This window comes from Stegodyphus dumicola, chromosome 6 (assembly GCF_044657685.1).
Source record: "Stegodyphus dumicola isolate Sdum_Otavi_A_Nest chromosome 6, ASM4465768v1".
Taxonomy (NCBI): Eukaryota; Metazoa; Arthropoda; class Arachnida; order Araneae; family Eresidae; genus Stegodyphus; species Stegodyphus dumicola.
In genome coordinates this window covers 100,603,634-100,622,053 of record NC_140773.1, presented here as the reverse complement: position 1 = coordinate 100,622,053, position 18,420 = coordinate 100,603,634, and the positions used below count along the sequence as shown (strand labels likewise).

Sequence of the window (18,420 nt, the reverse complement as noted above, 5' to 3'; positions counted from 1 at the left end):
GAGTTCAACAGCAATTTCACGTGAGATGATCCAACAGTTCTGCCATATGAGCTCCTCTAAAGCCGAAATTGTAGCACTGTTTGGTTGAATTTAAATAAAAATTGGTTGAATTTACACCAAATAAATTGTAAAGCATGCTTCCCTTCTGCAAGAAGAAATTGGATAATTGCTCTTTGCACTGATCTGGAAAAATCCATCATGCAACAAACTATGGGAACAGCTCTCCAGAAATGAGGATATTGATGCAAAACCATAAATTACACATGTGTAACTGGGAATACCACAACGCCATCTATTGGCTAACACATTACTCACTGGAATTTGATACAACATTACTACAGTTAGGGTCTCCCTTTCATTTCTGCACACCTTATAATTACTGTTTTACATTTTAATGATATGCATCAATTATTTCATAATATAATAGGCAAACATTACACAGTAGCATCTTGATATGCATCATTAATTTGCTCCAAATCCTTATACTAAACTGGGTGTATACCAATCGAACTTTTTCAGTATGAAACAAAGGAAAAATAATTCACCCATTCTCATAAAAAAAAACCTGTTGTTTTTATTATAACACTATTAAATACTAAAATACAAAAGTAATGTGTGAAATATATACTGTATATAAATGAAAAATTACTAAATTTATTTATCTCTTTTCTTCTATAAGGCCCCTGGTAGGGAATAATTTATTAATTTGTCCAGCAGATGGTAGCACTTGTCAAGCTCATTTTGTAATTATAACTCACAACTGATCATATTGAAGTCTGATAGAACAAAAACTATGTTTTAGAGAGAATGGAGAATTGAAAAGAGGCTAATTTTATATGGTAGTGACGGTGGCAATGCCTACTTTAACTGGCTGAGGATCACCAGGTCTTACCTTTATTAGGATTACGCCTAAAGAATTTTACTTCTGCTCTCTTCTCAAGATGTTTTGGAAATGTGACATTGTTTGATCATTCAAGACAATGGCATTATGGCTTGTTTGAGTGTTGTAAAGATGGTACTTCTCTACAAACTTTTTGACATTCGTCCATTTTGCAAAGATTTCCTTGATTAAAGCAGTAGAGGCTTCATCAACCTCCTCCTCATTTCAGCTTGAATAGAGTGTAGCCATTTTACAGATTTGGCATCAGTAGCTGCCGCACATTTACTAGTGCACTTTTGCACAAAATTAGTCCTTGTCACAAAAGAGGTAAGCAAAGGTAGTGCCTACAATCATGAATCATTGAATTTGAGTCATATTCCAAACATATATTGTATACCAAACAAAACTTTTCATGTCCAAATAGGATGTATATGAAGTTGGACTTATTTTAAAGTGCTAATAAATAAATGTACACTGATGTACATTGAAAAAACTGAAAATTTTGAATTTAAATTGTTGTTTTATGCTAAACTCTGCAGAAATCTAACAATTTAAAAATAGAAAAACATTAACATATACAGTACATATAATCAATAGCTTAATTACAGAACACTTTTTTATTGACCACAGCTTTAAAGTAATAATTTCTATAAATTATATTATTACAAAAATCTATCTGTTATTTTTTCCTGCTGTGTGATAATAAAAAACTGGCAACATAAAATTTCTTAGTATCTGTTCATATATATGCTCATTTTTGCATTATGTAACAATAAATTTTCTGCAATCTAAAAATCTAATGATTAAACTTGGTAGTAACTCAGGATGATTCAAAAGTATCACCCTGAGAAAAATGTAAAAATAAGATTTTTTATTGCATATATATGCAGAAATGGCATGTTCAAATGGTAAAATGTGCTGTTGAGCAGTAGCTAACGAATGTCAAAGGCATCATAGCTAATCCAGCTTATCAAATGAATAAGTATAGCTCATTTTCACAGAACTAAAGTCAGAATTGTGATTAAGTACTAAGTTATGATTAGCCATTGATGGTTTGCTTATTTCTCCTTTTTGAACATAAGATTTACATTCTTTAAAATGAAATTTTAATTATCTTTACAGATAGTTTGGCGGACATGCATTAAAGTATACTATGCTCCTCAAAAATTAAAACCAGAGAGAAGATCTTTAAGAATTTAACAACAAATTTTACTGATAGGTTGTGTTTAGCCCTAGAAAACTAACCTTACTATAGAAAAACATTGAAGCTAATCATTCATAAAAAATATGACTACTAACATTTTACTTCAAAAGTAGTTTAATTTAAGACTTAAAAATATATATATATATATATTGTTCATCAAAAGATTACTGGAAAAATATCATCATCACTTAAAAGTAAAATACTCATCAGAGCTTTTATTTCAGTTTTTGAAACAGTAGATAAATTCTTTATAGAATGCTTAGTACATTTTTCACATATCTCCCAACTGGTAGCTTTCATAATGATTTCAAATATGTCATTAATAATTATCAATGAAAAACATTCCATTGGAGTGGCTGTGTTTTTTGCATGTACTACATGCACAATATTTCTAGCACCAATACATGTAGTGTGATATGGCTTTCAAATAGCTGACTGTCTCTGTCCCTTTCTTATACGTGGAGTAATCCAAAAAAAAGTTTACAGGGCAAATGAAAAATGTATTTATTAACAATAGAAACAAGATACAAATGGGAATCAAGAGACACATCTGGCCTTCACTTTTCCACATAGTCGCCAAACCTGTTTAGGCATTTCTCAGAAAGTTCAACCAACTTGTTTATCCCGTCTTGGTAGTAATCAGGGCCCTGCTCATTGAGCCATTTCTCGGCAGCTGTTTTCACTGCATTGTCTGAAGTGAATCGTGTTCCAGATAAGTATCGCTTCAACGCCGTAAAAATGAAATAGTCACTTTGGAGCCAAATTGGGGCTGTATGGGGAAGAGGGTGATTCCAGACCTCCCACTTGAACCTTTGCAGCAATTCCTGATTCTGGCAAGCTGTATGGGGCCTGGCATCGTCATGCAAAAGAATGACACCTTTGCTCAATAATCCAGGCCGTTTGCGGCGGATGGCTTTACGCAATTTCGTTAAGGTGGCACAATAATGATCGGCCTTAATGGTATGGCCACGCTCAAATACTCGATTAGGATAACACCAGTTGTATCCCAGAAAACGGTTGCCATCACTTTACTGGCAGAGGGTGTGACCTTAAACTTCTTCCTCGTCGGTGATCCAGCATGTTTCCACTCCATCATGGCTCTTTTGGATGTGGGGGTGAAGTGATGAAGCCATGTTTAATCACTGGTAATGATGTGATCAATGAAGTGTTGGCCGTCTGAATGGTATTGCTGAAGAAATGTGAGACTGCACATCATTCGAGTGCTCCTTATGCTCCGCGGCTCCGCGGAACCCAGCGGGCACAAACTTTGGAATATCGCAACTCATCGGTTACGATACGCTGAACGTTACCATACCATCACTCAGGTCCAACTCTGAGGCAATCTCACGCACAGTTACTCGTTGATCCCTTTGGACGATTTCTTCAACACAAGCCGTGTTGATATCCGTCCTTGAAGAACTTGGACGGCCGCTCACTTCCATATTGCGGTTTTCCACATGCTCCCTGCCCGCTTGATAAGAACGACACCATTTCGCTACCTGTTGTCTACTCATTGCTTTGCCACCGTATACCTCAATGATTTGTCTGTGAATTTCGGATGCGGCCACATTCTTGGCCCATAAGAATCGAATTACGGATCGCACCTCTATGCGAGACCATTTTTCTAGACGTTGTGCCATTACTGTTGCTCTTAAGTGTCTGCATACTGATGCTACTTACTCGTAGAACTTCTGTAGGACAACTAGCACGATCTGTCAACCACCCTGGGTGGAAATATTCGCTCCACAATTATTACATTTCAAATGCTTCTGCTTGTAAACTTTTTTTTTTTTTGATCGACCTACGTAAATTTCAAACTTCAAACCATAGTTGGACATTAATCACAATTTTGGCTTTGGTTCTATAGGTTTTCAGTTGAATCAAATTTCCCTTCACAAATTCACAAAATTTATCTTAGCTTTTACATATTTTATTACTGTTTTTCTCAGTGAGTGGTGCAAAATTCATTTTTGCTTTGCTTCACCTCCTAAATTTTGTATAAAATGATTATAGCTCTTACAGCCTTCATAAAAAATGTTTGCTTCTGAAAAAGTTTTAGTAACTCTCAAAACCAACAGAATTTTATTAAAAATCTATGCTAACCTAAGATTGCTTTTATGTTGGTTATTACTTTTAAATTTTACATCAGGGTATTTCTTTTCCAATCAGAACTATGATAATGAATTTTTGCATTAAAATATACTTTTGAGAAGAGCGAAGATAATTAGAGAGAGCCAAAAATTTTATGTGTGATACACACCATGTAATTAAATATAATTTCAGAATTATTATTTTTCCAGCAAAAAGACTTAACACCAGTAATGTTGACCAGTAATTGAAGTCATTGGAGAATTTAACAACAAATGTGAAGTTGAAAGAAAAATTCTATAACATAACACAAAGTTTTAAGAGTATTACAAAACAATTAAAATGCAACCATAAAAATTAAATGAAAAATAAAAATTTTCAGTTTTACTTTAAACTATAACAAATTATGGAATGAGATACATAACTCAGAATTCATTTGGCATACAATTTTAAATTGTGTAATTATAAAACACTTAATATTTATCACATTCAAGTTTTGAGCACCAGAATTCCCATTGTATTTCTTACACAATACATATAAATTCACATCTTCAATAATATACATAAGACTTCATTAAGTTTATTATTAATGAGTACCTTATGTCTTTCCCAGATGATTATTGCAGAGCTCAATTTCCCATTTATCAATTCTGATATCATGTACTCTAATAAATCCTTGTTTAAAAACTCGATTAATGATTCACTATAAAAATAAATATATAAAGTAAATAATACATAAAATATTAACATTTTAAAAATAAATATTCTTAAATATAAAATTTATGACTTTAAAAGAAATTTGCTTCAATTCTTGAATTAATTAAATATTTTGAATTATTTGTTCTTTCATATATTGAAATTCACGTTAGACCAAAGCAAGGTATCAACTTAATGCACATTTTTCAAATAAGAATACTGTAGCTTTCATTTCCTCAAATACTGATCATGGTTATCTATTTCAATTACAAATTTTATGAAAACCATTTCAAAATCATAGGTGAGAAGATTTCCGTTAGATAAAATGCAACTTTTTTGTTTGATTTCGGTAGAAGTAAAAATTTCAGTCAATTTAATTTTCATAATGTTTCAATTATTTTATTTTTTTCAGGGATACTGACACACACATAAATGTCTTTTGAATTAAAATTATTTTAAGTGGGAGAAAAAATAAAATCTGTTGAAGAATTATTCATTGCAGAATCTCTTAACAATAAAAACAAAAAACTCAACTCATGGCAGCACCAGTAATGTTTTAATATATGTGATAATAACTGTTTCATTTCTGAAATTAAACTAGATCATACAAAACACTATTCTATCAAAAATGAAACTTCAAAAATCTTCCAAGATGTATCATTAAACCATGTAAGACAAACTTACTATACTTGCAAAAAATGTGAAGAAATCGATATGCCCTGAATGTGTAAAATACCTTCAGTTGTAATTTAGCATCACTTCTGGTGTGTGTATGTGAATATACTCTAGTTTCCCCTTCCTCACTGTTTGCTGCCAATATGAAATAAATAAAATTTAATCAAACAACAAATTAATAATTTTTTGGCACTTTAAAAAATTCATCCCTGAAAGAAAATAAAAACAAAAATTTCCATCTTTACATAAGAAAGTTCTTGATATAATCAAGACTGAAATTGATTGAATGACTTTTATGTGCTTTATTTGCTAAAAGTGTCACGGCAACTGTTTTTGTAAAATTCTGATTTATTTTAAAATGCTTGTGATTATAAATGTATGTCTGTAATTAATTTTAGAGAAATGAAATTTTTGATTTTTTAAAATTTTTGATTTAATTAAATTTTTGATTAGATTTTTGATTTGATTTGATTTTTTTTTCCTTATAACCTGACCAGGATAAAATTTTAGCACTATTACTTATGTTTTAAGTTAAAAATACACTCTGCATAAAATTTTGGTAAATACTGACCTTCTTCATTGAGATAATAAGAAATCCGTATTGATGTTGCTAAGACACTATTCCGCAAAATTTTTAAATCCGATTTGGATATATCAAACATTGCAATCTTTTTTTTTTCCGGGGGGGGGGGGGGGTGTTTGTTTGTTTGTTTCACTAAAAAATTCTAAAATAAAATATAACTTAAAAAACTGAAAAATATGCTTTATTGAGTTATCTCTCACTATAAAAATAAATAATTTTCATTAGCAAGATTTCAAAAAGTTAAGTATTAACAAAATGTTAAAAACATTAATTCTTTTTCAGAAGAGCACGAATAAGAGTATTTTTCTAGGATGCTTCTGTATACTATATGTTTTCCCATTCGGCACTAATATGTATAAATTCCTGGCTTTGGATACATGCAAGCAAGCAACATATAGTTGACGATGGGAAAAGCATGACTTTTCCAAATGCACCCCTGCTACCTGTAATGTTTGCCATTCAGCTTTGTTAATAGTAAAAGCAAAACTAAGTTTTATTGGAAACTGCAGTCTTTTAAAGTGAAATGGTAGGTCGGTGGAAATTGGGATTCAAGGTATGATAACACTTTCCCCTTTTCCTATAGGGCACCAATTATATTCTGCCCTAATTGTGTGATCCGAAGCCTCGTTCCATTACACAGTCGAGGTGCATCTATATTTCGCATAAGCATAGCATAACCAGTACATTTATTTTCAATTTTAGTTTATGTGAAGGTACACCTGATAGCTCTAGTGAATTTAAAAACTCAGCAGGATATGAAGTGCTTTTTTCTGTATGCATGATTGTATCTATTGACAAATACTCTTTTATTTCTCCCTGCACCACTTTCAAAATGTCAATGTTGATTTTGTTTACAATTTCATTTGTCGGCACTAGAATTGCTCTTGCACATAACCAGTGATCACTACTTAAATTTTGTTGCAAGTGTGGGTAAACTTTAGCAATAAGCTCCACATTGTTTTCTACCAAATTACAAAATTCCTCTAAAAGTAAAATACAACCTTCAACATCTGTGTCAAATATCCATTGCCAATTTTCAATACTGTCTCTGCGTTAGAAAGACCGCAAGATGATATAAAGATTGCATAAAGTTCCCTGATTTTATCTGGTGATCAACACTGTACAGCTTCTTCCACAGATTCATTCCAATGGTTATCATTCTCTACCAGAACCTGAGCTTCACATGCTTCTCTATAAGTTTGACATTCTAGGCTATTAACAATTTTAAAGTCTTTAAAGCTAGTTGGATCTCGAACATGATGTAATAAAATGCGCAGTACAAAAACATTCAAAATTCGTTACACGGACAATGTAGACACGACCAAGAGCATCCAATGATTTAACCTCTGGCGAATTTTCAACAGGCGTACCTTGAATGTGACATTGCCATTCTTTTCAGTTATGCTATGTTTAATAAAGGGGAACTTTTGAATACAGTAATCTTTTCGCAAAAGTATCTGTCTGGCAGAGCTGGAAAAAAGCGGTCAGTGTGGTTTTTGGAGGAGATAAAATTCTTTCTTGAAAATTATTCTCATTAAAAATAAACATGCTGTCCATTTTCTAAATGTATGGCAAGATGTGTAACTGCCGGATATCTCTCATGTAACGAAAAAAAAAAGGAGCCATCACGTTGCCTCATTACTACTGACATATCGCCCTGCTTGATTGGTCTGTATTTTATTCAGAGGCTGCAATATACCTTTGTTACGCAGATTGAAGATTGCCTGGTCGCTTCCTTTATTGATATATAGTCAAGAGTCTTTAATCCGGATGTCCATAATCCGGAATGATCTATAACCCGGACCTCAAAGCTAAAAACTTTCTGTGCATGCGTCAACGCATGTGCATAATACCTTTACACATGCGCATATGCATCTACACATGTGCATAATACGTTTACACATGCGCGTTTAATGTATAACGGACGGTATAAGCTAAGCTGAAATTATCTAATTATCTATTTCAGTTAATGTTGCAGATTGCGTTGTTCCTTAATCTTCTAATTGAATCCGGCTTATTATTTTTTGCAGACTGTTAGAGCAATTTTATAAAAGTAAGCTTGAACTTTCGATTATGTCAAAAAGAATTTCCGATTCTGGAGCTACCAAAGATCTAAAAAGCGAAAGCATGTTTCGATGTCCATCAAACAAAAAGTGGAATTGCTGCAAAAAATGGATAAAGGCATATCCTTTATCAATTTCACGCTCCTCTGTGGGTGGGGGAGGGGAGGACGACGCAGTGCGCAATGAACTGGAAGTTGATCTGTCAGCACTATCCTTATCTTCAGGGCAGATGATTTTATTTGCATCTTGTTAGGTGAATGTAATTTTCAGCTCATAGTTGTGTCTGATTTAAAGAAATGTAACAAAGGCGTTCGCTCTCTACTTTGATATACATATCTACTAAGAATTGATGAAAGAGCTGTTTCGACCGCGGAAGGAGGTTGAAATCATTCTCTCGAAGCATCATATGATAGGCGTAAGAATCCATACAGGAAACTTTTTTATTGGGAACTGGCTGCTTTGTAGTTGGATTAATCTGTAGAATATGAAAATGGTATCCCAATTGTCCTTTACTAAAAATTAATGGGTACTGCAAAGCACCATCAAATTTATAAGTATCTGCTACGTTTGTCGGTGTATTATCATGTGCTCGTAATATTATATCTTGTGAAGAGCATGGGTCTCCAGTAACCAAGACAGGAACTTCAATAATTGTTGGTGCATTAATGAAGCGCCTCTCATGTTCGCCACATGGAGTTCGATCAGCATGAATGAAGACTTTATAATCACCTTGAGGCCAGTTTTCTAATGCAATTTTGAAGGTATTTATCAAGACGTTGTGGTCATGTAACATTCTTTCAATTTCCAATACTATATCTCTCTTGACTCCATCAATATACTGAAAATGTCTTACTTCATTTTCTTCTTGACCCATAAAATAAACTTGCAAAAATTTATGTGGTTCATTATCTGTTGGAAAACGTGAACAAATTTAATGATATATCTGGCCTTGTATGGTATAAGTTGGTGAAAACCCAGGCATTCTTATCTCTTTGTCTACTCCAAAAGATGTCATTTGAAAGCAAGAGTTGTACTTTCTAATTTTACTTTAAAATAATTTGATTCATCTGTATCATATAAATATAGAGTTTTCAGCAGCTCTTCTGGTTCACCAAGTAAAGAAAGCGAAATTTTATCATTGGAACCGCATATTTCTGCAGTTTCATCTTTCCATTTTAAAGCATCGCAAAACTGGCATTTTTTACTCATCTAATTGATAGCAATTAATGGATGATTACGGTAATCAATTGAAGGATCGTATTGAAGTCCAAAATCATTAAATACAGACCAATTGTTATGCAAGAAATTTCGCCGGTGTTCGGTTTGCATTTTTGCATGAACGATTCTTCTCGCCTGCAAATGTTTTGAAATATCTCTCGCTCTAATAACTGCCTGTTGTTGAGCTTGTTTTTCCAAGTGAACCTGTGTTTGAAGAGATGTTTCAATAGCTCTCAAAGCAGTTTGACGTTCAGCTTGTTCTTTCAAGCAGATCTGCATTTGGAGAGCTTGGCATTCAGCTTTTTCTTCTAAATGAATTTGTGTTTAGGAGGCATTTCAGCAGCTCTCAAAGCAGCTTGTCATTCAGCTCGTTCTTCCAAGTACATCTGCTAATTCAGAAGTCAAACAACAAAAACCAGCGTTATATTTTCAAAATTTTCACAGGACTAATTTCGATGGTTTTACCGAAACACCATCCTCAGCTGCAAAAGCGCAAATGAAAATTATGATTAGATAAGATAAGAAAGATAATAATGATAGATAAGATAAGAAAGCCTGGGCAAGAATAAGCAAATGGTGCCATCTGCTGGTGAAACCAGAACTAAAACATAATTTCTTTAAAGGCCAAAGGCAAAGATGGATTGGAATTAGGATTGTTAACAAGAACAGAAAGATTTTTTTGAATGTGAAATGCCTCTAGAAAATCCAGTTCTCCAATGGAAGATGTTTTTTGAATTATTTTGGCAGCAGAAAAATTGGAAGTGTGATTTTCGGACCAACAATGTTGAGCAACAGAAGACTTGCGGTTTTGCAGCTGAGGATGGTGGTTCGGTAAAACCATCGAAACTAGAAGCCCCAAACAGGCTTTCCCCCCCCCACACGTGGTGTGGCCGCCATTTTGTGATTGCATGGGTTTTGGTAAGTACTTTTTTGCAATTTTGAAGTTCTGCTTATGTTTCGTATATTTGGATACTGTGCTTTGCTTGTCTGATTTCATGTATTTTAGTTGCAAACGTTTTGTTTTCTATTCGTTACAGTGAAAGATTTTTCTGCTATTTTGTGTGTGCTTTATTATTGCTTAGATAATTTAGTTTGATTTTCTGCATTATTTATCATGCCTTCAAACGTTAATCGTTTCACTAAATTACGCCTGAAACGGCAAAAATTCCTGAATCATCTTGACTTTTTACTTAAATGTAAGTAGTTCAAATCTTCACATCGTAAACATTAAGCCAATAGTTAACATTTCTAATGTTAGTCTTTCAGAAGAACAAGAGAGAATTCTAACATATAATTTTAACTTCTCAGAAACCTGTAAACCCTCGATTCCAAAGATTTTGGCTCCTATCGAAAAAGCTTTCAAGTTCAGTAGAGTTTCAGATTCACAGAAAGAAATGATTAGGCATCTTATCGCTCATAATGCGAAATTCAATAATAAACCTTTGAAACCAAATCTAACTGTGAGAGAAAGAGCTACAATGCGCGAAATTCATTCTAACCCGGATATTATCATTTCAAAGGCCGACAAATAGTCATCATGGATAAGAACACTTACACTGATAGTGTCACTAAACTCTTAAACGAAGGAGCATATAATCCTATCCCTAAAGATCCTTCACCTTCGGACTTGTCAAAAATAAAAACTGCAATCAAATCTTCACAAATCATTTCAAGCAACTTAAAACATTCGCTTATCCCATCTGTTGCGAATTGTGCCAGATTATAAAATTCATAAAAGTGGTATTCCTTTCCGCCCTATTGTATCAAATTTAGGTACTGCCTCGTATCCCTTAGCTAAATATTTAGTTTCTAGATTTTCAACTCTATTAGACAATAGCATTTACACCATAAAAAAATTCAAAAGACCTTGTAAAAAAGGTTAAAAACATTTCTCCTAGAAATTTACTCATGGTTTCTTTTGATGTAAAATCATTATTCACCAATGTTCCAGTGGAGGGTGCATTAAGATGTCTAGAAACCAGACTTCGCGAATTTCATTTCTCTTGCATCAAAATTGATGAGCTAATTTCTCTCACTCAACTGTGTTTGAAACAAACACATTTTGTTTTCCAAAATAAATATTACAAGCAAACTGAGGGATTAGCCATGGGAAGCCCCCTCAGTCCCATCCTGGCTGATATCTACATGCATTATTATGAATCAAAATTGTTTGAAACTTTAAACTTCCCGGCATGGTTCCGCTACGTAGACGATACTTTTACCCTGTTTGAAGGTAATAAAGATGATTTAAATAGAGTTCTTTCAACAATGAATTCTATTGATCCTGCTATTAAGTTCACTTTTGAACTTGAGACTTGCAATTCTCTTCCGTTTCTCGCCATTCTGGTCACTCGTAACACATTCAACTTCAGTACTCATAAACCTTCATCGGTTTGCCTTCCACCATACTTTAAATCATGTCATCCGACTAAACAAAAGTTAGCCTCATTTTATTCCTATGTTTTCCGTGCTCTTCAAGTTTGCTCCTCCAAACTAGTCCTTGATGAAGAACTAAATTATTTAAAAGCAATAGCTATTGACAGGGGCTTTTCATCCAACATTATTAATCAAGAAGTTAAAAAATTCTCATCTCAACACACTAAAAGGCACACTCTTGTTTCAGGAGATTATAAAAATTCTGTTGTCATTCCCTTCTTTCCATCAATTAGCTATAAAGTTGCACATATTTTGCAGAAATTTAGCTTTCGGATTGTTTATTCTCCCATCAATAAAATTCCAAGTTCCATATTCAAGGACCCCATTCCGGATATGATTTCTTGGGGTATTTATAGGATTCCTTGCCAGTGTGGTTTAATTTACATCAGCCACACTAAGAGAGCCATAAAATTCCGTGTCAAGGAACATGAGGCATATGTTAGAAAAAAGGAAACACAGAAGTCTTCTGTTGCTCAACATGGTTGGTCCGAAAATCACACTTCCAATTTTTCTGCTGCCAAAATAATTCAAAAAACATCTTCCATTGGAGAACTGGATTTTCTAGAGGCATTTCACATTCAAAAAAATCTTTCTGTTCTTGTTAACAATCCTAATTCCAATCCATCTTTGCCTTTGGCCTTTAAAGAAATTATGTTTTAGTTCTCGTTTCACCAACAGACGGCGCCACTTGCTTATTCTTGTCCAGGCTTTCTTCTCTTAGCTAATCCTTATTTCCTATCTTGTTCATTTGCTGATTTGCAGCTGAGGATGGTGGTTCGGTAAATACTTCGAAACTAGTCCTGTGAAAATTTTGAAAATATAACGCTAATTTTTGTTGTTTGACTTCTGAATTAGTATTTATTCGGCGTGTTATTGTGTCTTAAGTACATCTGCCTTTGAAGGACCATTTCAGCGGCTCTCAAAGTAGTTTGGCGTTCAAGTTGTTCTGTCAAACGGAGTTGTGTTTGGAGAGGCGTCTCAGCTGCTCTCATAAAAGCTTGACGGGAAGTTTGGACGTCTAATCTTTCTTGTCTTTGAGAAGTTGTTTTATCAGTTCTCAAAACAGATTGTCGCTTTGCTTGTTCTTGTCTTATAAATTGTGCATGTAGGGAAGATTCTTGGAATCGAGCAATTTTTGCTGCCCGGGCCTGAGATGAATTCCTAGACATATTAGATTTACATTTACAAGGCATTTCGAAAACGGGGGGAAAAAAAAAAAAAAAAAAAACTAAAAAGTTAACTGTAAAAAAGAAAATAAAGAAATAGACAAAAAGAGATATCTTACCTCTAAAATTAAAACAGATGTTGGTTAGGATCATAGTTAAAAAAAGTATACTTAAAAATATACAACATGTAAAAAAAAAAAAAAAAAACTGTCTTACAAACGAAAGATAATTATTTGAAAAATAAAAACAGTAACAATATTTCACAGGAAAAATGAGATTTCAAATAATCATAACCATTGTTTCTTCAAATGTAACATTATAAACATTCCTCTGAGGGAAGACCTACTCTATAACATCAGTGCATTCTAACACTCTAACGTGTGACAGGCGTAATACTAAGTATAGTATGACTTTTGTAGTTTTCTAGGCAATTAATAGATGTCAATTTACAGATGTTGCTGTAAAAGTTGTAGTATTTTATGTTAAACGATGTAAAAAGTATATAAAAGTTAAAATGTAAGTAATTTGTTAAATTTAAGCTACGGACATAAGTGTAGGTAACTACTAACCTGAGCATAGTACACATTATGCTCATGTTTTATAGCTTAAAATGATTGTCATTGTATAAACATTAAATGTTGAAAGTTTCATAGTTAAACGATTTAAAAGTTTGTCTGCGTGTGCAGGTGTGTGGCTTAAACTATGCAAACATTTTATAGCTATAACCTTTTTTAATATATGAAAAATATTTCTTGAAAATTTCATGATGATCGGTTAAGTAATTAAGGCATGAAAACGTAACAAACAAACAAACTCACATTTGTATTTATAATATTAGTTAAGATATAGATATATATATACACTCCAAATTCCAATTTAATTTCATGAAAAAGATAAGCTGAGCATACTTAAATGCATATCTATATGGTACTACGGGAAAGCAAAAAAATAAATAAATAAATAAATAATAATAATAATAAATAATAGTCATTAATCTGAATAGTGTTTTTATAATCATGATTATTACACACAATTCTTACAATCATTAACCTAAAACGGTTAATAATAATAAGAATCTTGCACTTTAAATTTTTATTACAAATTCTTTAAGTAAAAACATAAAGTCAAAGCTAAACAAATTCTGAGGTCCTCTTACAGAAATATCAGTAATACTTTTACTATAATGGTTGTGCTAACATATAAGAGCAAAAATAATTTTGGTGACTTTATTTGACATGAATGCCGAGTGTTCTCATTAACTTATATTTTAAGGACAAAAATATTTTCTACAAAAATACATAAGGTTATTTGAAACTAAACAATTATTTATTATTTCAGCCTTTACTATAATTTATCTTTTCTGTTTTCTCACCAGAATACAAGTCCGTTAGATAGTATTTAAGCTGAGCTTTTTAGATTGTAAGACAGAACATGTTTCTGCCCTTCACAGGCATGTTACATTATTTCCTGGCAACTTTGGCAGATTTATAATTATTCAGTTCTGCATTATTCCTGCCCACATTTGAATTTGATAGATAGGCTTTCTGAAGGCAGGTGTTAAATTAATATTCATCATTCTTTGAAACTTGGCAAGTACTGGTAATGGATTAATGTCCTATTTAATTCTCAATAGTCAATGGCACAATAGTTACAAAGTACTTTGGTCACAAAGTTTCACTTCGGTTCGAGGTTTGAATCCCGCGAACGGACTGGCTGCATGGGTGTTTTCGTGGTTTTCCCCATATGTAACGTGTATACGAGCCAGTTTCCCTTAGAAAGTCCTCCCCTTTGGCAGATAGCCCTCGAGGCTTTGCCATAATCACACACACACACACACACAAAGTTTCACGGGCATCTTATGTTACTTTCTGCCAACTCTCATAAGTTTATAATTATTCGGGTTTGCATTAGCACAGTGAACACTTGAATTTGATATGCCAGTTAAACCGCTATCACATCTGCTATTGCTAGATGGGACATGGTGTCGAAAGAAACATTTCTCAGAACCCCCATTTCCACAAAACATATGTAGCTGGGTTAACTTCACTTGGTAAACAGACTTGAAAGCCAAACAGTAATCAGTTATTGCTCAAATTGGCGAGAAAGAAGTTTGTTTTCAAATTGCATGTTGTATCTTGTATCGCTCACACTCTTTTCCTTTTCAACTTGTTTGTTATTTATGGAAAATAACAGAAAGGTGGTGGAAAGCATAAACACACATCAAAGTGATCAGATGTGCACTGTAAGTTTTAAGTGATCAAATGTTTTATAAATGCATAGCTGTTAAATTACTTGTTATCCATAAGCCATGCTTATACAATGTAAATCATACATAAGATATAATTATGTATTATCCCCAAAACAAGACATGTATACTCTTTCGTGTCTATGCTCATCAATTATTTTTCAATTGTATATTCCATAGTCAGGATAATGTGCAAAGAACAGATGAATACAGTTGTTGTCAATTGCATGATCATTATATGAATTAGAACTGTGTTCAAATAAACTTTTTGGCAATGTTAATTTTCATATTCATATATACATATAAATAAACATCTAATAAGTCATATATCAACATATGCATAGAGAAAGAGAGATATGCGATGGTTTAGAAGTTGTTGATGGATGTTTATTAGTATTAATGTAATGAATAAAGGCCCGTCTACACGTAGCGATTTTCTCGGACGACTTTCTCGTAGAGCAACAATTTTAAGGATCTGCGCATGCGCCAAAAATCGGTCATGTTCTCTGTCGCGATTTCAGAACTGGTGTTCACTTCTCACTAGCGTACGATAAAATCGGAGTCTCTAGCCAATAAGATTGCTTTGCAGCATGTGCTTTTCTCCTCATTTGGAATAATAAACATGGCTGCATTTCGTGAGAAACTCAATGAATAGATTTCTATAGAGAAAATGTTGTGTTGTGGGACACAAGTAATGTAAATTTTAAAAATAAAAAATTAAGGGATTCTCTTATTTTGGTAAGCTTTGTCTTCCCCATTACTTTATATATTCAAATATTTTCTATTCAGGGTGAAAATTATTTTAACTTCCCCAAGAAAAGTTCTAAAAACTATTAATGATGCCATGTCATGAGTACTAGATGAAAATATTCAGAAACTACTTGAAACTGTGGTCGCACTTATTGAAAGAATTCAAAAAGCAAAATCTCCAGTCGAGAATGAAGCAGCGCAGAGACTCAATTGACTTACCCGAAAATGCTAGTTAATCAGGTGACGAAGTACATAGCTTTTCCGACACTTTCTACACAAGCGATCATAGCTCAGTGGTAAAGAGCAGACTAGGTTTTCTCTGTACATCGAGATCGTGGATTCGATCCTCCACCATAATTTTGGACTTTCTGCACCTGGAAGAACTTTTTAATTTAGTTTCTCCATCACTAAATTCGAACTGCATGACGAAAAAGTCACGTTTTATTTTTTCGCCTACAGGTGGGGTGTTTATTGAATTTTAACGTCTTTCTTTTTATTTTTCGAATGGCCGTTGGCACGTGTTTTAGATCTACTGGTCAAAAGAAAGTCACAAGTCACAAACTCAGTTTTGTGTTAATTGAGTTTTACGAAAGCAAATTAAACCCAATTTGATACAATATTGCTAAATTTTATTCTCTGATTAACTGATGGAGTCATATGATCATAGTTTCCAGACTGAATTAGTTATTTAATTATGCTGATATTAGTTTTTTAATGTTCAATAAATATACTACTTAAGACTTTGCACCTTTATGATATTTCTTATTTAAAATTTTTGCACTGAAATTACACTGTTGCTTTGTAATGTAGTAATCTTTATTTTTTATTACTACTTTTTACTCATATTGGTTTGATATTCATGACATTATTGCCTATTTATTCATTAATAAAGGTTTTGATTTAAAACACAGTAGTTCTTATTTTTTCTGAAACACGGTTATTTTATTATTTCAAGATTTAATGCACAAATAGGAGTGCCAGAAAGTGAAATTTAAAAATAAATAAATAAAATAAAAAAGGAGTAATCTGTATACTCAGTACACAAAGGAAAAGCATATATTTTTTTAATTTTCCTACAAACTAAATTTAGCAAAAATTCAAAATCATGCAGCATCTTCCGTAAATATTTTCCGAATTGTACCGTGTCTTCATACGCAACTCTCGGAGCTGGGTATTACGAAGGCACTATGGATTTCTCGTCGTTTGAACCAATTTCTGGTCCAAACGCATTTTTTCTCCCTCCTGTAGCAATAGCTAAGTTCAAAATTGTAGCTGTATCTATAGTAGCAATTTAAAATAGTCATCCATTATTTTGACTATTGGTAACACTGTACGCTTTGTTTACAAATCGTAGACAGTGTGACGCTATAGAGGGCGGGAACAGTTATTTTCACAGTGATTGGCTGAGTGAATTCCTGTACTAGCGAGAAAATCGTTCCGTGTAGACAGGCGAGCTATCTCAAATATAGTCGGCCAGCTAAGGTGGCCGAGAAAATCGCTACGTGTAGACGGGCCTTAAGATTTATATTAATGAGTGTATATACAAATGTTTTTCATTGCACATAATCATGAATCCATAAATTTCAAATGTTTCAATATGTAGTATTTACACTAAAAGTACAGTTTCTAATGTATTTATAATCTAAAATGTATTTTATTTATAACATAAAAATAAAAGCATGCAAATTTAACGAGCATTCTCATTATTACATAAGCCATGCTTTTATGCAACTTTTATGTTGTTTACAGCATGTCGCTGATTATGCAATACACAATTTAAATGATAAGTAATTGGTAAAAAAGTGAAGTGCATATATAAACAGAATTAAAAAAATTAACCACCTTAAATTAAGTAAAAACAAACTCTATTAATATATAACAATGATGACATTTTTACAGAGCATGCTATGGGTCAATAAGAAATATGATTTTGGTGATGAAAAATTTGTAAACAAATCATCAAAAGTACAAGAATGTACTAAAATACTGTCTACTCCGAAATTTCCACAATTATAAGTTTAATCAGTATATAAACATTTTAAAAATAACTTAGATGGTTATATTATTATAAAAACACGGCATACAAATATAGTTTTTTTGATAGGGGTTATTCCTTCAATAAAATCGGCTTCCATTTCTATCATCCACGACGTCAAACTACAGCCATCACTACATTGGAAATTACCTATGGTCCTTCAAAGGCAGAATTTTTGTCTGATTGGCTGATCTCTATGCAGGACACAGCTGCAAACGAAGCATTTTTGACCAAGTTTCAAAATGTCCCAAGTAGCCGGGACACTGTTTCTTCGGCCAGACAGAACATCGCCTCCACTCGTGCTGCTTTTTGTTGGAACCCTCCCATTCAAACCAATGCAACCATAATCTCGTTTCTGACAAATCCCATCTAGTCGTGCAC

At 33.1% G+C, this 18,420-nt stretch overlaps 1 protein-coding gene across 2 annotated transcripts in view; it reads right to left on the bottom strand.

The window, feature by feature from the left end:
- Nucleotides 1-18,420, bottom strand: part of rod (kinetochore component rough deal) — a 328,458-nt gene that overhangs the window by 180,449 nt on the left and 129,589 nt on the right. For both annotated transcript variants that reach the window (XR_015041682.1, XM_085818707.1), the window contains exon 20: nt 4,770-4,875. Coding sequence is in view for 1 of the 2 variants with exons in the window: in XM_085818707.1 (XP_085674833.1) it covers nt 4,770-4,875 (106 nt within the window). In the remaining variant the exon portion in view is untranslated. The remainder of the gene's footprint in view (nt 1-4,769; nt 4,876-18,420) is intronic.